The following is an 18,900-nucleotide window of genomic DNA, read 5'->3' as shown; positions in this document are numbered from 1 at the left end:
ACCCTTTATCGTAGAAGCTGACGCCTCACAAGGGGCTATTGGGGCAGCTCTACTACAAAGGAAGGAGGATCAACTCGAACATCCCATTGCCTATTATTCCAGAACACTCATCTCCAGTGAAAGAAACTATTCGGTGATTGAAAAGGAACTGTTAGCAATCAAACAGGCTTGTGAGGAATGGCGTCACTTGTTGCAAGGAGCGAGATACCCGTTTCAAGTACGAACTGACCACAGGAACCTAAGTATTCTCCAACAGATGGAATGCAGGAACTCTCGTCATGCTCGTTGGGCTTATTACTTCTCCCAATTTGATTTCGTACTCACATACCTACCTGGTAAAGAAAACCACTTAGCCAATGCACTCTCCCGCAGCCACGAAAAAGGATCAGGGAATTACACAGAACAGGAATGTCTGCTCAATGGGAAGAGATTCACAGGAACAGTAAATAAATATTTACAACAAGTTCTGGAAGCCCAAAAGACCGCCTCTCTTCCAAGAAACCCCTCTCTGACCTACAAAGGAGAATATCTGTTTAAAGACGACTTGCTTTACCTGCCCACCCAAGATCTCCAGAACCAAGCTATTTCGTGGTGCCATGATCTGCCCATGGCGGGTCACAAGGGATGTACTGCTACACTGGACCTACTGAAGAGGAATTTCTGGTGGCCAAAGATGAATAAGGACGTTGTGGAGTACATCTCTTCCTGTCCCATATGTGCTCAAAGCAAACACAGTTCGGCTAAACCATTGGGGCTTCTACAACAAGATGAACCACCTGCCGGACCCTGGCAACATATATCTATGGATTTTATCATTGAGTTACCCAAATCGGGAGGATGTTCAGCTATCATGGTAATGGTCGACTCCTTCAGTAAGCTGGCTCATTTCATTCCCCTTAGAGGCACTCCTTCTGCCACTACCACAGCAGACGTGTTCTTAAAGGAGATAGTCCGTCTCCATGGTCTACCATCCTCAATTGTGTCTGATAGAGGAACACAGTTCACCTCCAAGTTTTGGACAACCTTGTAAAAACAGTTGCAGATTCAGAGAGCGTTGTCTTCTGGCTTTCACCCCGAAACAAACGGACAGACCGAACGCCTCAACGCTACACTTGAACAGTTTCTAAGATGTTACTGCAACCAGACTCAGGACAACTGGTATCATCTCTTATCGGTTGCAGAATTCTCGTATAACAACACAAGACATACTGCAATAGGAATGAGTCCTTTCAAATGTACCTATGGGTACGAACCCAAACACATCCCATTTCCTACTGTCCAACCCACTAATGTCCCTACCATAGACCTACTACTGGACACTCTTAAACAAACTCATAAGTCTGCTCAAGAAACCCTGTTAGCCAGTCGCCAGACTTACAAGAGATGGGCTGACAAAAACAGAAGACCTAATCCCGATTGGAAGAAAGGAGACAAGGTATGGTTGTCCACTAAATACCTCCCCTGGAGAGTTCACCCAGGTAAATTCACTCCGAGGTATATTGGACCATTTTCTATAAAACAACGGATCAATCCTGTGGCCTTTCGGTTGAACCTCCCGCACTCTCTTCGAAGAATACATCCAGTATTCCATACCTCGCTTCTTAAGGATTATAAACCTGATCCTTTTTTGAGAACCTCCAGAAGAAAGATACCCAGTGTGGATGATGACGCCCAAGAGTATGAGGTTTCACGCATCTTGGACTCTCGTTACAAACACGGAGTCCTACAATACCTCATACTGTGGAAAGGATACCCTTGGACGGAAAGATCTTGGGAACCAGCCAAAAATCTACATGCCACCAGACTCCTACGCATATTCCACAGACACCATCCAGGCAAGCCTGGAGGAAGGCCTTGGCGAAGGGGTTATACTGTCATGACGCGCGCTCCATGGAAGCTATGGAGCCAATGGAAGGGCTGATCCCGTTCCTCCACCAGCGGTCTAGTCTCCCACGCACTGCACGTTACCGTCATGACGCATATAAATAGGCGTCACACGCGGTAGTCGATGCGTTGCAACCTTGCTTTCCACGCCAGGTTCGTACACTAGTGCTCCTCTCTTGCTCCGCTTGTGTATTCCTGCTTGCTTCCTCTTGTCAGTCCGCAGTGATTGCCCGTTCAGCTCCTAGCCCTTGAATTCTCATGGTGCTTCCTCCTCTCCTCTGTTCCTCCCGCTTGGTAGCCCTTGTTCCTTCTCCCGCTCTTGTGCTTTTCTCTCCCTTTTTGTGCATACTTCCACTATTGTATGCTCATTCCCACCGCAGCCTTCTGCAGGCCTCTTCCTCATTCCTCGGCTACGGTATCAACCCAAACAGCGCTCAGGATACTCACGCTAGCCCGACAACAGCAGTGTCTTCTGGGAATTGAAGTCCTCTCATCTACTTCAACGGAAAGCCTTCAGCCTTGACACCCATAGTGCCAACTACATCCAAGCACACCAGGGTTTTTCAGCCACGCTTTTCCCTGGAATTGGGGGCGGACTCCCTGAGGGCCCCTTCTGCCTTGCTGTCTGCCAGCAGGCAGGGTGGCTTCCAGTGGAGCTCGTCCCAAACTCAACAGGAAAGGACTGGACCTCTGGAGAGAAAGGAGAGTCATAGACACAGATGGTTCCTCAGAAGAACCCAGTACAGGTGAGGAGAAGGAGGAGGGAACCAAGGAGGGTATTTGTCAAGCAACCAATACTTCATCGCATGACAGCATGGGGCATGGGAGAGAAGATGCAGCAATATCCTACAGATCTCTCTGCCCACCTTCCTCATATGGCGATTCCATATGTTATCTATCTTACAATAGAGTGCTGGAGGGGTTACTTAGTATCCCCTGTGTCTAAATGCTCATGTAACATTTGTATGTTACCCTTTCCTCACAGATGGCTGGTGGCAGTGCTTTCGTTCGGAACTACCATGGTTTGCATTTACTGCGGCTGTTCGCAGCTCTGGTAACGCTGACCGCGGGAGCCATCTTTTTCAAAATGGCACTGAGCCATCTTTGACAAAATGGTCCTGGTCTTCTTTTTTCGCCATGTCTTTGTGGAAAGGACATTCTAGAGAGTTTCTCTCTGCGCAAAACCAGGTTTGGTCTCTTTGTTCATTTTCGCCTTTGGCGGGCTTCAGGAGTGAAACCCGCCTCTGGCTCCAGAGTGGCTGGGGTAGGCAGGAAGTGAGGGAGGTGCCCGAAACTCCCTGTGCTTTGTCTCCTAGAAGACCCAAATGCACTTTGTGGTGATTGACCGGCTGACTGTCCCGCAAGGACAGCCAGCCTGCTGAGTGAGTGACAGCTAGGCTGGAATAAATGGGAGAGAACTGAATAAAAGGCAGAGTCGACCACTGGATGAAGGAACCGAAGAAGAACTTGAAGAGGACGCCTGCTGCAACTCCTGGACCGTTGGTTTTCCCGGTGAAGCGCTGCGGCAGTGCCGAAACACCAGCCCCTGCAAGGACGACTTCTGCCTTTGAGTGGGTGGGAGCAATAAACTCAAAAGTAAGCCACCTGGACACCCATCTTGGAGCTGGTTGAATTTCCTCAGAGTTGCTGCAGGAAACCGTATAGCCAGGAAGAGGGACACCAGATTGTGTGCGTTACTTTTAAGCTGGCCTAAAGCTTTTGAAAGATCCTCCGGATTCCCACGAAGCAGGACTGACCAAGTCTGAGCCCCCTCAGCAGAGTGCAGGACCCCAGAATCAAGGACAGTCCACCTTGACAGCCAGGAACCGCATTGTGACTATTTGCGGTAGCTGAAACGCAAAACAGCCACTGAAAGTGAAGTTTGCCGGTTGCAGGTTTCGGCAGTCTCAGTGCATTGCAGGAGTCCCCCAACGTCCTCTCTCTTGTCCCCATGACGGAGGCCCAGGAACAGTGAGATCTGCAGAGCTACACAGGAACAGAAGTCATCAGCTGCATCTTTTCTTCTTTACCAAGGTACTGTAAAACAAGTCTAAGAGAACTTACCTCTTACTGTAGAAGTGCTTGTAACTTCCACAACTCACAAGTCTAATCAGCTTGTGGCCCTACATTTTGATTCTTCTTTTCATCAAAGACTCCTAACAACTTGTGCAAAGACTTTTCCATTGACTTACCAGAAGTGATTTATTCTATCCAAGACTTTTGCCCATGGACTTTGGCCTAGCCTATTGAATTGAATGACTCTTCTAGTGAACTCTAAACGTATCTGCACTGCTTAAGAATATGTGTGGTCTCTTGTGTTCTAATAACCTTTGCCTTTTACCAACTTTTAGGAGTGTTCTGAATGCCAACAGTAAGATATTAATGTCCCCAGCACCCTTGTTACTGAAGTCACCTGTGGGTGTAGGTTGCATCTGTGGGCCATCCCAAAAGGGTCTTGTCTGATTCAGAAACTCAAAGTGTACAGTATTGAAGTATATTTGTGTTTTACTATTCTCTTGCTCCCTTCTGTAGAAGGCTTTATAACGGACTGATAAATTAATCATTGTTTATGCAAGAAACCTTGAGTGTAAGAGTTTAGTTGAATACCTGTAACTCTGATTCTTTGTGTAACTTCACTACAGCTCACATTTCCCCTCTTGAGATAGGCCTGGCTGCTCAACACGCTACCAAAACTGTGTAGTACAGACTTATACCAAAGGTTGGTTTGCCTATACTTGTATTCATAGTTGTTTGTAGTGTTCCCAGAGGGTACTGCATTCAAACTTTGCCTAACAGTTAAACATATAAATAAAAAATACAAATATTTTCTCTCAACACACCACAATGCATAGTACAATAAACAAAATATCATCTGATTAAAAGCTTCCAGCACTCATTCAGAAAGACACATTTGGGATTTAGTAGTGAGGCATACCGCTGTGCACAAGGATCAGCTTGGCCACCACACCCGGCGACAGTCGGTGGAGCACATTTCTGGATTTTCTGACATGGATGCACTGGGTGGGAGTTCCTGATAAGTTGTCCTCCTGTGCAGGAAGGCATGCCACTCCTATGACAGTAGAAGCAAATGTAACAATGTTTAAATATGCGGGTACAAGAACACAGTGCAAAAAGAAAAAGTATATAGATATGTACAGTCTACTTGTGCCAGTTAACGATTGCCAGGTCGAGCTACAGTACATATTTCAGAGTGCAGTTAATGCTCTTGCAAAGATGTGTGCTGGGGGTGGTCAAGACAAGTTAGATTCAGCTCAGCAGCTGAAAGAATCCTAAAGTCACCACAACTACTTCCCTCATTCCATGGCGCTTGGTTCTATGATTTACCAAACTCCAAGCCTCGAGGGTTGGAAACATGATGGGTTTTCTGAATATCCCTCTTTAAGAAGGGTGGGCGAAAATGGCTCATTCCACCCAATCCCCACAATTTCGCCCCCAGAGTGGAATTGTCCGTTTGTGGCCTTTTCCCGCCAGAAATGTTTCCTAAAGCTAAATGTTGGCCAGGAAAGGAGTGTTTCGCCCCTATGAATTTCATTTTTTGTATGTTTCGGACCACACAAAAAACACACTTTTTTGCACAAAACACAATTTCTGCTGCAAAAACCCCACCAAAAGCATGGCAGAAAAAGTGTGAAATCGCCCCGGCCGCGAAATGTATAGAAGGAGAATTTGGTCAATTCCGTTTCACAGGTGGGACTTTTGACCACTCCTACTCAATATTCATGAGAGACAATTTGCATAGATTTAGAATCATTGGGCCTCATTACACGGTAGGTAAAATACCGGCACCGCCTTGGCGGAAAGGGGATTTACCGCCCCATTCCAAGGTTGGAGGGGCGGTAAATCCCCTTTCCGCCATTGCCCTTCCCCATTCCCCCCTTCCCCATTTCTGCCCCATAGGGCTCTATGGAAATGGGGAAGGCGCTAATTACGCCACCGCAATTTTGCGGTGCCGTAATTAGCTCCGAGGTCCCTTAGCGGGTTGGATTTTAACGCCTGCAAGAAGCAGGCGTTAAATCCTCCAACGCGCAAAGGGACCTCGTAGTACGGCGGTAAGGGTTAACGGTCACCGTTGCCTTTAACGGTGACCGTTAACCCTTACCGCCGTCCGTGTAATGAGGCCCATTGTATCCTGAAAGTCCTACATGTTTCCGGGCCCTGAGGCCTGGAGTTGGATAACCCTGCTATAGAAGGACGGAAGGTCAGAGACATGGAGGGTGCAGTTGGAACACGCGTTAAACTAAAGGACGGAATAGAAATTATGTGGCTCGCATTTGGCGTGGCAAGGACTTGTGTATAGGTGCGTTATAAATGTCATTTTATTTATTTATTGCATTTGTTGTATGCCCAAACCCAAGGGAATCACAGCGTAGATTTACAGATAACCTGGTCTATGCAGAGTGGAAAATGGCCTACTGGTGGACCATTAAGCAGAGTAGAAGGTGAGCAGAGGGGAAAGTGGCTACTGGTGGACCATTAAGCAGAGTTGAAGGTAAACAGAGCGGAAAGTGGCCTACTGGAGGACCATTACGCAGAGTAGAAGGTAAGCAGATATGAAAGTGGCCTACTGGAGGACCATTACGCAGAGTAGAAGGTAGGCTGAGCGGAAAGTGGCCTACTGGAGGACCATTAAGCAGAGTAGAAGGTAAGCAGAGTGGAAAGTGGCCTACTGGAGGACCATTAAGCAGAGTAGAAGGTAAGCAGAGTGGAAAGTGGCCTACTGGTGGACCATTAAGCAGAGTAGAAGGCAAGCAGAGTGGAAAGTGGCTACTGGTAGAGCATTAAGTAGAGTAGAAGGTAAGCAGATATGAAAGTGGCCTACTGGAGGACCATTACGCAGAGTAGAAGGTAAGCAGATATGAAAGTGGCCTACTGGAGGACTATTACGCAGAGTAGAAGGTAGGCTGAGCGGAAAGTGGCCTACTGGAGGACCATTAAGCAGAGTAGAAGGTAAGCAGAGTGGAAAGTGGCCTACTGGAGGACCATTAAGCAGAGTAGAAGGCAAGCAGAGTGGAAAGTGGCTACTGGTAGAGCATTAAGTAGAGTAGAAGGTAAGCAGATATGAAAGTGGCCTACTGGAGGACCATTACGCAGAGTAGAAGGTAGGCTGAGCGGAAAGTGGCCTACTGGAGGACCATTAAGCAGAGTAGAAGGTAAGCAGAGTGGAAAGTGGCCTACTGGAGGACCATTAAGCAGAGTAGAAGGTAGGCAGAGCAGAAAGTGGCCTACTGGTAGAGCATTAAGCAGAGTAGAAGGTAAGCAGAGCGGAAAGTGGCTACTGGTAGAGCATTAAGCAGAGTAGAAGGTAAGCAGATATGAAAGTGCCCTACTATAGGACCATTAGGCAGAGTAGAAGGTAAGCAGAGCGGAAAGTGGCCTACTGGTGGACCATTAGGCAGAGTAGAAGGTAAGCAGATATGAAAGTGCCCTACTATAGGACCATTAAGCAGAGTAGAAGGTAAGCAGAGTAGCTTTTCCACACAGGACATACGTTAACGAAGTTTGGCTATTTTGCCAATTGCTTTGCCTCGCGTGAATGATACATCTGAAACAATGTGCTTTTCGGACTTTAATGATGTTGCGTCTGCTGCCCTTTAGTATATGATGCCTTGTGTCATACTTCTTCACGTATGATTTTGAGGAATAGAACGTGCCCTGGTTCTCTGATCGGTTTGAAATGCTGTGCTTATATATTTGCTGTGCGGTCTATGTGTATGGAGATTTTTTCCTGAATATTTGTATTTATTTATTTATTTTTGTATGAAGAATTATTTAAACCACAACTAGATGAAGGTGTCCAGCCACTCCTTCTATACCTTTGTATAGGCACGTTATAAATGCCATATCAAATATAAAAACATCAGAGGAAGTCAGCTTAGGCGCCATGCTGTAAGGGGCCTCTGTAGGTTATGTTGCTATCCTGGTCACCTATTAAGTTACAAGGTCACCCAAGGTGGGTCTACATTCCCATTGTAAACTGGCTGCACCATCCGTGGATTGAGGTGAACAAAACGTTGCTGTACATATTTTTTGTTGTCTAATTCTCCCTTTTGATTGTTTATAGATCTGTCATGTGCCTCTCCCTTGAAGTAATGCAGACCTACAAGCTCTTCCAAGCCGATCACGATGTTGGATATAAAACAAACATGCCCAAGGTATCAGCAATGGTATATAATCCACTGGTATAGAGGGGCTCCTGGGCTTGTGGAAACAGGGAACGTGGGCTGGATCTGTTTATTGGGCTGACATCTTTCGATAGTAGTGCAGTACTGAGCATCAGCCGGTGCAGTGCATCAAGTGTGATTGGTCAGGTGTTGTTGAAAAAGCCATATTTTGAGAGATTTTCAAAATAAAGGTGGGAGCATTCAAAGCCGATTCCAGGATTGAGTTGCAGAGGATGGGTGCGTGACAAGAGAAGGATTGTTTGCGGTTCCTCTCTTTACACGAGTTGCGATTTCAGCCGGTCAGTCGATTTGCTGCATGAGGGCCGTGTGCCACCAGGATTGCAGAGCTTAGTCGCCAGGTACACTGGTGTGCCAGTGGTGACTTCTTTGCAAATGATGCATAATTTGACCTTGAAACACCTTTGGTTATATAGGCACATTATAAATACTGAATAAATAAAAAAATAAAAAGTGCATACTGTCTTGGACTGTATCTTGGCCTGGAGAGAAGTCCTAGTTTATGTAAGATCGGGCGATTCAGACACATTTCCAAGCACCCGTAATAGGGCGTGCAGTGGCATGGTGGGCTGCTTTTATGGGAGCCTCATAATGTGGGGGGTTTTCCCCATCAATGTATGATACCACAAGGGCCTGTGCCTGGATGAGGGTTTGATTTTGCAAAAGGTGGAGATTTGCAGCCAGGCTGTTTGGGCCTTCTTGGCTTTGTTTTTCTGGGAGGAGAGGCAGCCATCGATGTGAAGCCCAGAGGCTTGCCAAAACCTGCTTGGATAGGCCTACTTCAACAGGGTCACTGTTCCCAAAATCTCCAGGTCCCTCGCTGGAGGCTTGAGCTTCCCCTTCATCGCTGCGTCTCAATGGAACTCTTTACCTACACACACATAAGGAGCATTGAGTCACACACAGCTTTCAGGAAGGCCGTCAAAACTTGGCTTTTTGTATAAAAGGCTGCCTGGTTTTGTTTGCCCACCTTGCTGCTGATCCAGCACACATATACTATATCCTTACTATGTATGATTCTCAGTGTGTTATTTTATACAGATGTACCCGTCTCATGCTCAAGTTGCCCAGGCTCTGCTCTCTGTAACCTATGAGCGAACCACGGGGTGCAGTGCGCTTTACAAATTCAAAAATAAAATAAATGAGGATGAATTAGGTCTGAGCTGGGTTAATTCTGAGGAAGGCGGTCAACATGCAGGACTGAATAATGGCTAGGTATTTGTGGAGACAACTGAGGGCTGCTAGTGGGCTTTTTTCTCTCATGTACAACTGAGTATCATCCGTGTATTGGTGGATGGCTACATCGGGATCCGTGAGGCTTGCGCCCAGAGGCTTCATGTAACGGATAAAAAGGATTGCTGAGAGGCTGGAGCCTTGGGGGACTTTTAGGATTATGATCACTGTTGGTTTGTAGAAGTGCGAGGGCTGAGCAGGCAGTGTAGCCACTACATATCCGTGTACTCCTGCTGAGCAGCAGTCATTTTGTCACACCACAGGAGGCAGAGCAGAGAAAGCATTTGCTCCGGGCCTCTGATGAATCTACCGGGTGTGACTTCCGCATATCATGACTGGATCCATTACATCTGGCGACAGTACTCTAAGTGATATATGGTGAGAAACGTAAATACCCTTTCACCTGCTTTAGTACTGTTATTTTGTTAATTTTACACTTTGTTTTTTTTATTTTTGTGATCTCAACCCAGGAAAAGGTCATTACTTTCTGTGATAGGTCAGGTGATGTCATTTCCTGCGATGTCAGCAGGTATATTTGTATTTGTTTATTTATAGCGCGCAAAACCATCAGGCCCGGGGGCATCAGGGCGCAATTTGTACAAAGTTGCAGAAAGAAAATACAGACCAAAAATTACATTACAAAATTTACAGTAACCGCATATTAACCATTTATCTAATTACATATATTACAAAGATTACAGTGCCACTAGGATTACAGAGGATATACCCTAGGGTGTACGGTAATAGTACGGAGGCAGCGGGCCAGAAGTAGTATCAGAGGAAGCAGACCAGAGTATGTGAGACAGACGCCGAGCAAGTCTTATTGCTGGTCAAAGAACCATGATTTTGTTTTGGTCTTAAAGGTGTTGAAAGAATCTTCAGCTCTGATAGTAGCAGGGAGGGTGTTCCAAAGTTTAGAGGCGAGGACAGGGAAACTGGTGCCCCCCGCTTTTTGAAGCTTAAACCTGGGGATCGAGAGACAGTGAGTCTGGGGAGTTCTTAGTGGTCGGGCGGTAGAGTCGCGAGATAGCCGACTGCAGAGATAGATCGGGGCTTTGTTGGCCAGGCATTTGTGCGTTAGGGCCAGTGTTTTTAAGGAGATTCTCTGCTTGACAGGTAACCACTTTAAGTTTGTTCTGGCTTCTGAAATGTGGTGGTTGCGGGGGATGTTCAAGGCCGCTCGAATGGCATTATTCTGGGTAGTTTGGAGTTTGCTCAAGTTCTCCTGGCTGGTACCTAAGTAAAGAGCACTGCAATAAACAATTTTTGCCATAATGAGGGTTCTAGCTAGTGTGACACTGTTGGGAGTGGTAAGAAACGGTCTGCAGGCTGCAATAAGTTTGCACGTGTAAGCAGAGGCAGACCTGACTGCATTTATTTGTCGAGATTAAGGATAGGGTGGCGTCAAGGTAAAAGCCTAACGTTTTGGTGTCTTTTGAGACTCGTATGGTATTACCGTCTATGGTGAATGACTGATAAGACGGCTCCAGTTTGCTCAAGCGTTGTGAGGTACCCAGGATAAGGAGCTCCGTCTTATCGTCGTTTAGACATAGCTGGTGTTGGGCCATCCAGGCTTGGATGACCAGGTAGACGTCATTAATGGCCTTGGTGTAGGCCAGATAATCACCTGAGATGGGAATGAGTATCTGGGTGTCATCCGCATAATTGGTGTAGGAGACACCCAGATAGTCAAGCACAACAAAGAGTGGTTTTGTAAAGATGTTGTAAAGTGTGGGTGACACGCAAGATCCCTGAGGTACGCCGCAGTGAATAGGGGAGGGGTCCGCAACTGAGGATGATGCAAAGACCCTCATGGATCTGCTCAAAAAGGATTTGATCCATGCCGCAGCGGAGGAGGAGAAGTTGGCAGCAGAGTGGAGGTGCCTGCAAAGGATCTGGTGGTTGACCAAATCAAATGCGGCAGAGAGGTCCAGGAGTAATAACATTGCTCTTTTGCCCTTGTCCTTCAATACTTCGATCTGGGTTTTTAGGTCTATTACAGCGGTTTCTGTCCCGTGTCTGGGCCGAAATCCGGATTGTCGTAGACCTAGCAGATTATTGGATTCCGGGTAGTTTTGGATCTGAAGGTAGGCTGCGCGGTCCAGTATTTTAAGCAAAAACGGTACTGTAGTGATAGGTCGGAAGTTCATAGGTATACTTGGGTCTAGAGATGGTTTTTTGAGTAACGGGATCACCCACTCGTGGTTAAGGTTGTCCGGGACAATGCCTGTTTTAAAGGAGGAGTTGATGAAGGCCGTAATGAATGGAGCTAGATCATGGGCAGAGTCCTTAATGATGGGAGCTGGGCACGGGTCACCTTGACAGTTGGATGGTTTAATTCTCAAGATGATATTTTCTACCTCAGTGAGCAGTGAGAAGGTGAAAGGTTTGGAATTAGCAGTGTCTAAAGGGAGGGACCTGGCAGGGGAGAGTGAGCGGTTGTCAAGCTTAAGGCTGTCCTGCTCGTCTTTAATTTTGGATTGAAGCATAGAGATTTTGTTTAGTAGGGCTGCTTGGATGTTAGCACACCATGTACTATCTTTCGTGCATGTGTCTGGAGGGGAGACTGGGGTTTCGAGCTCTTTTAGGATTCTAAAGAGTTCCTTTGCGTTAGAATCGGCTTGCAAAATACGATTGTTGAGCGACTCTTTTTTAGCAGTGATGATGGCATCTTTGTAGGTAATGGAGGCGAGGAGGAAGCCATCTTTATGCTCATCAGAGGGGTGGATTTTCCAGCGATTTTCCGCACAGCGTTTAACTTTGCGGAGGATTCTTAACTGTGGAGTGAACCATGAGTTAAGATGTGCTCGTGGTTTGGCCTTCCTAGGTTTGATGGGTGCTATGGAATCTATAGCCGTGAGCATGGTTTGGTTATAGGTGTCTGCTAGGAAGGTGGGATCAGAACATGAGTTAGTAGCCATGTTAAGGGAAGGGAGTAGCAATGGGAGGAGTAGATCCTTGGTTATGTTTTTTTTACTACGAGTGTGGAGTGCTGGGGCTATCTGTGTCGGGGCTCGCGGGGTTGCTTCAATATTAAAAGTTATGATGTGATGGTCAGACCATAAGCAAGGGGAGTTGTTGAAGACCTGGATTGTGCAGTTGGAGCCGGCTAACCAATCGATGGTCCTGCCTTTGATATGGGTCGGTTCTTGGATGTACAGGGTGAGGCCTAGGTCTGTGAGAGCATTCTCCAGATCATTTGCCACAGGATCTTTTGGGTCGCCACAACCTAAGTTGAGGTCGCCTAAGATGGATGATTGTGAGTTGTTTTTCGTTTTGTCAAGAAGGAGAGTAGAAATTTCACTGACAAAGGTGGGTGCCGGACCTGGGGGCCTGTAGATAAGGTGAAGGGTGGCCGTTTGGTTGGGCATTAGTAACAATTTGATTGACAACAGTTCTCGAGTTTGGAGTCGGATACCACTCTTAGGTCAAGGGAGTTTTTGTGGATGAAGGCCACGCCACCGCCTCTGGATATATATATGATGTCACTTCTGGAATTTTGGTGAATTGACGAGGTCTGATTTACTGCTTTACTCGTACATCACATAGGACTGGTCCCTGACATTCTATTATTGGAGTGGACATATCAGACCTGGCCTTTGCAGGCACCGGTCATGTACAGACTGTGAGCACTTGTAGCATTTGCTGAATTATGTTTGTTGCTAAATAGGCATTGGGCCTCATTACGACCCTGGCGGAACGGGTTAACGGGACCTGCTAAAGGAGGCGGACCCGTTAAACCCGTTCCGCCACATTACGAGGTCCCCTCGCGGGACCCGGTAAGGACGCCTGGTAAAACCAGGCATCGTTACCGGGTCCCACGAGGGGAAGAGGGAGCAAACAACAGGCCACTCGTAATCGGCCCGTTGTTTGCTCCCTCTCCCATTCCCATTCAGCCCTATGGGGGCTGAAATGGGAATGGGGAACGTTCGGGCCCAGGTTCCTGGAGCGAGGAATTACCGGGCCCTCCGAACTCGGAATGACCCGGTAATTCCCCATTCTGGGAACCCGGACCCGATTTCGGGGGCAGCCATGCTGCCAATAGTGGCATGGCTACCGCCGAAGTCGTAATGAGGCCCATTGACTTGTAATGTTTTACAGCTCAATCGTTCTCTGTAATCATCCTAAATGTACACTTCTGTTTTGCATTTAAAGTGCATGACTGAGGGAAATACTGCTGTTTGACAGTTTATTCCAGCACTTGCTGAATTAAGTCTCCCTTTCAGAAGAACTGGCACATAAAACGGTCCCTGCAAAGGACTATTTAACGTTGTTTAGGTCCCAGTGAAAAGATACATACCTGCATTTCTGCACGCTTCTAGCGTCTCAGAGCGGTCAGAAACATCCATGAACTGGCATGCAGGCTGTACAAGTCATCTACACAAAGAAGAAAACATCATGTGTTAATGGTGTGTACAGACTGCAGAGCAGCATCTTGGGCTCTCCTCCCTGCCAGGGACGGATAAATTATAGAACAAAACTAGGGTGGTGGCCTTGGGTGCGAGAGGAGCGGTATTGACAAAGCACAGAATGTGTGGGTCTGTATGACTGTATTTATTCCCCCCCCCCAACCCCCGATACCAGTCCTCGAGTCTCCCAGGTGCATGCCACAGTGATGCAGTAGTAGGTTTTGTGTATCAAAGCAGTTTTTGATAATGTAGCTTATAAGCAGCCGGACCTTCATTCCACGGAGAGATGACCCCAGCTGACCCACGTGGGGACTGACAGACGGCAGAGAAGTGAATCAGTTGTAGCCTGGTATCCCCTATGGTGCAAGCCCATGTATAGGGCCTCACCAATCAGAGGCACTCATTTTTACTGTATATTTATGATGCGTTACTCACTCTCGAGCCACAGAGTCCTTTGCTGATATGTTGTATTCTGTACAGTTGAACCTTGTTATCCTTGCAGGCTATCTCCTAGATTCTTTCCCTAGAGGGTTGTATTCACTCTGTTGTGAGCGTAAACAGGGATTTGCTTTCAGGCACTTGGTTCTATTTTCGATCACTAATGTTACCACTTCTATTATAATGCCATGTCTGTGGTTCAAAAGAAAATGTTACTATCTCAGTCCTTAGTTTCTGGTAAGGCCCGCTATGTAAAGCGGTTGCATCTGGTTCTCCATCTTATTAGGAGCTATACCTACTTCACAGCGCTAACGTTTCATGCACATCATGGTGTGATCTACTCCCCCGTGTTGACATGTCCGTGTTCATTCTGTGTGGTTTGTATTTATGATCAGGTTTCATCCAGTTCTGAATTATATGATAAATTGATATATTCGATTACAGAACAGCTTCTAAGATAAAGGGCCTCATTACACAGTAGGCGGTGAGCCATGGTGCTATTAGCGCCATGGCTCATGCCGGTAAAATACCGGCACCGCCTTGGCGGAAAGGGGATTTACCGCCCCATTCCAAGGTTGGAGGGGCGGTAAATCCCCTTTCCGCCATTGCCCTTCCCCATTCCCATTTCTGCCCCATAGGGCTCTATGGAAATGGGGAAGGCGCTAATTACGCCACCGCAATTTTGCGGTGCCGTAATTAGCTCCGAGGTCCCTTAGCGGGTTGGATTTTAACGCCTGCAAGAAGCAGGCGTTAAATCCTCCAACCCGCAAAGGGTCCTCGTAGTACGGCGGTAAGGGTTAACGGTCACCGTTGCCATTAACGGTGATCGTTAACCCTTACCGCCGTCCGTGTAATGAGGCCCATATTCTTTTATTCTGTTATCTACACAGCTATATTGTGCCGTTCTGCACATTCCATAGTTGCCAGCTACCATCGGATATTTCTTCAATCAACATTGGCTGATAATCATCAACGGTGCTCATTTGATAACCGTTATGTGTGACGACCGACAGGGTTCAATCTGCCCTTTGGCGATACCAGCAATAAGGAGCAACCTGTCAGCGTTTATGATGTAAAAACGTGCTGAAGCGAAAGCGTTGCGCTTGAAAGTGAAAAGAATTCATATCTTCTGACGGACTGAACACCATGTGCGTCATTAGAAAGTTTTGCTGGTGTAACATAAGGACAGAAAAGAATAGAAGTGCAGTGATTGATTGATCGCTGAACGCAATCAGCGTTTCATGGGGAAGCTATAAAAACATTTGAAGCATGTAATGTTCGCTAGCTATAACTTGTATGGCAAAAAGATATTGTTAATTTCCTGGACTTATGAGCGTTCTTTGCAAAATAAAAGCACTTGTTACATTGCAGATTATTGATGTTTCCTTAAAAATAAATCTTTTGCTCTCGTACTTGGGACAAGAAAGAAAAGTTACACGCTGTGAGAGGATGTGTGTGTTTATCTTCCCGGTTCTGCGTTAAGTAACGTTATGGCGTGGGTGATGACGGGATACGTTTGGCTACGCTGGCCGCGCACATCATGAAAATAGATGGATCATGTCGTTTGGACTAGGGATGTCAGTTTGAGGGGAGGGTGATCTGGATTCTTGCCAGAAGGGCACTTGAATTTAGGGCGATGCATCAACGGATAAGATTAGCACAAGATGGCCATACCCAACCCGTTGTTTTCGCATGTGCAAAATTGAGGAAAACTAAGGTAATATGCATAGGAAAAATGTTTAAGATCGATTACAGTATGCTTAAACATACACGCCCGAACCTTCAGGACAATAACATATTTGAGAGAACTTCCGCTTTAAGAGCCAGGAGGCGGCATGGAGGGCAGGGGGTGCAGGGCAGGAGGCGGCACGGAGGGCAGGAGGCAGCATGGAGGGCAGGAGGCAGCATGGAGGGCAGGGGGTGCAGGGCAGGAGGCGGCATGGAGGGCAGGAGGCGGCACGGAGGGCAGAGGGTGCAGGGCAGGAGGCAGCACGGCGGTCAGGGGGTGCAGGGCAGGAGGCGCATGGAGGGCAGGAGGCGCATGGAGGGCAGGAGGCGCATGGAGGGCATGGAGGGCTGGAGGCGCAGGGCATTGAGGGCTGGAGGGGGCAGGGGGCGGCATGGAGGGCTGGAGGGGGCAGGGGGCGGCATGGAGGGCAGGAGGCGGCATGGAAGGAGGTGGCATGGAGGGCAGGCAGTGCAGGGAAGGAGGCGGCATGGAGGACAGGGGGCAGCATGGAGGGCTGGAGGTGGCATGGAGGGCAGGGGGTGCAGGGCAGGAGGCGGCATGGAGGGCAGGAGGCAGCATGGAGGGCAGGAGGCGGCATGGAGGGCAGGAGGCGGCATGGAGGGCAGGGGTGCAGGGCATGAGGCAAGCAAGGAGGGCGAGGGGTGCAGGGCAGGAGGCGGCATGGAGTGCAGGGCAGGAGGCGGCATGGCGGGCAAGGGGGGCAGGAGGCATGCAAGGAGGACAAGGGGGGCAGGGCAGGAAGCAAGCAAGGAGGGCAAGGGGTTCAGGGCAGGAGGCGGCATGGACAGCAAGGGGTGCAGGGCAGGAGGTGGCATGGAGCATAGGAGACTGCATGGAGGGCAGGAGGCTGCATGGAGGGCAGGGGTGCAGGGCAGGAGGGGCATGGAGGCCAGGGGGTGCAGGGCAGGAGGCGGCATGGAGGGCAGGAGGCGGCACGGAGGGCAGGAGGCGGCACGGAGGCGGCATGGGGGGCTGGGGGTGCAGGGCAGGAGGCGGCACGGAGGGCAGGGGGTGCAGGGCAGGAGGCGGCACGGAGGGCAGGGGGCGGCACGGAGGGCAGGGGGCGGCATGGAGGGCAGGGGGCGGCACGGAGGGCAGGGGGCGGCACGGAGGGCAGAGAAGGAGGTGGTATGGAGGGCAGGCAGGGCATGAAGGGCAGGGGGTGCAGGGAAGGAGGTGGCATGGAGGGCAGGGGGCGGCATGGAGGGCTGGAGGTGGCATGGAGGGCAGGGGGTGCAGGGAAGGAGGTGGCATGGAGGGCAGGAGGTGGCATGGAGGGCAGGAGGTGCAGGGAAGGAGGCGGCATGGAGGGCAGGAGGTGCAGGGAAGGAGGTGGCATGGAGGGCAGGCAGGGCATGAAGGACAGGAGGTGGCATGGAGGGCAGGAGGTGCAGGGAAGGAGGCGGCATGGAGGGCAGGAGGTGCAGGGAAGGAGGTGGCATGGAGGGCAGGCAGGGCATGACGGGCAGGGGGTGCAGGGAAGGAGGTGGCATGGAGGGCAGGGGGCAGCATGGAGGGCAGGAGGGGGCATGGAGGGCAGGAGGGGGCATGAAGGGCAGGGGGTGCAGGGAGGGCAGGGGGTGCAGGGAAGGAGGCGGCATGGAGGGCAGGCAGTGCAAGGAAGGAGGTGGCATGGAGGGCAGGAGGTGGCATGGAGGGCAGGAGGTGGCATGGAGGGCAGGAGGCAGCAGTGGGTGGCATGGAGGGGAGGGGGTGCAGGGAAGGAGGAGGCATGGAGGGCAGGAGGCAGCACGGAGGGCAGGAGGTGGCACGGAGGGCAGGGGGTGCAGGGCAGGAGGCGGCATGGAGGGCTGGGGGTGCAGGGCAGGAGGCGGCACGGAGGGCAGGAGGCGGCACGGAGGGCTGGGAGGGGCACGGAGGGCTGGGAGGGGCACAGAGGGCTGGGAGGGGCACAGAGGGCTGGGAGGGGCACAGAGGGCTGGGAGGGGCACAGAGGGCTGGGAGGGGCACAGAGGGCTGGGAGGGGCACAGAGGGCTGGGAGGGGCACAGAGGGCTGGGAGGGGCACAGAGGGCTGGGAGGGGCACAGAGGGCTGGGAGGGGCACAGAGGGCTGGGAGGGGCACAGAGGGCTGGGAGGGGCACGGAGGGCTGGGAGGGGCACGGAGGGCTGGGAGGGGCACGGAGGGCTGGGAGGGGCACGGAGGGCAGGAGGCGGCACGGAGGGCAGGAGGCGGCACGGAGGGCAGGAGGCGGCACGGAGGGCAGGAGGCGGCACGGAGGGCAGGAGGCGGCACGGAGGGCAGGAGGCGGCACGGAGGGCAGGAGGCGGCACGGAGGGCAGGAGGCGGCACGGAGGGCAGGAGGCGGCACGGAGGGCAGGAGGCGGCACGGAGGGCAGGAGGCGGCACGGAGGGCTGGGAGGGGCACGGAGGGCTGGGAGGGGCACGGAGGGCTGGGAGGGGCACGGAGGGCTGGGAGGGGCACGGAGGGCTGGGGGTGGCACGGAGGGCTGGGGGCGGCATGGAGGGCTGGGGGCGGCATGGAAGGGGGCATGGAGGGCAGGCAGTGCAGGGAAGGAGGCGGCATGGAGGGCAGGCGGTGGCATGGAGGGCAGGAGGGGCATGGAGGGCAGAGAAGGAGGTGGCATGGAGGGCAGGCAGGCATGAATGGCAGGGGGTGCAGGGAAGGAGGTGGCATGGAGGGCAGGGGGCGGCATGGAGGGCTGGAGGTGGCATGGAGGGCAGGGGGTGCAAGGAAGGAGGTGGCATGGAGGGCAGGAGGTGGCATGGAGGGCAGGAGGTGCAGGGAAGGAGGCGGCATGGAGGGCAGGGAAGGAGGTGGCATGGAGGGCAGGCATGGCATGAAGGGCAGGGGGTGCAGGGAAGGAGGTGGCATGGAGGGCAGGGGGCAGCATGGAGGGCAGGCGGGGCATGAAGGGCAGGCGGGGCATGAAGGGCAGGCAGTGCAGGGAAGGAGGCGGCATGGAGGGCAGGCAGTGCAGGGAAGGAGGCGGCATGGAGGGCA

The 18,900-nt window shown here is 50.7% G+C and overlaps 1 protein-coding gene across 1 annotated transcript in view; it reads right to left on the bottom strand.

Annotated features, from left to right (window-relative positions):
- The window catches only part of LOC138511117 (zinc finger protein 271-like), a 129,072-nt gene that overhangs the window by 76,885 nt on the left and 33,287 nt on the right, over nucleotides 1-18,900 (bottom strand). The window contains exons 2-3 of the mRNA XM_069626600.1: nucleotides 13,618-13,694; nucleotides 4,820-4,954 (exon numbers count right to left, since the gene is read on the bottom strand). Of these exons, the coding sequence (XP_069482701.1) occupies nucleotides 4,820-4,954; nucleotides 13,618-13,666 (184 nt within the window). The 5' untranslated portion in view covers nucleotides 13,667-13,694. The remainder of the gene's footprint in view (nucleotides 1-4,819; nucleotides 4,955-13,617; nucleotides 13,695-18,900) is intronic.

The sequence above is a fragment of the Ambystoma mexicanum genome, chromosome 6p, assembly GCF_040938575.1.
Source record: "Ambystoma mexicanum isolate Mex_15411 chromosome 6p, UKY_AmexF1_1, whole genome shotgun sequence".
In the NCBI taxonomy this organism is placed as follows: domain Eukaryota; kingdom Metazoa; phylum Chordata; class Amphibia; order Caudata; family Ambystomatidae; genus Ambystoma; species Ambystoma mexicanum.
The sequence above is the reverse complement of the archived record's forward strand: the minus strand, read 5'-3'. Positions and strand labels throughout refer to the sequence as shown.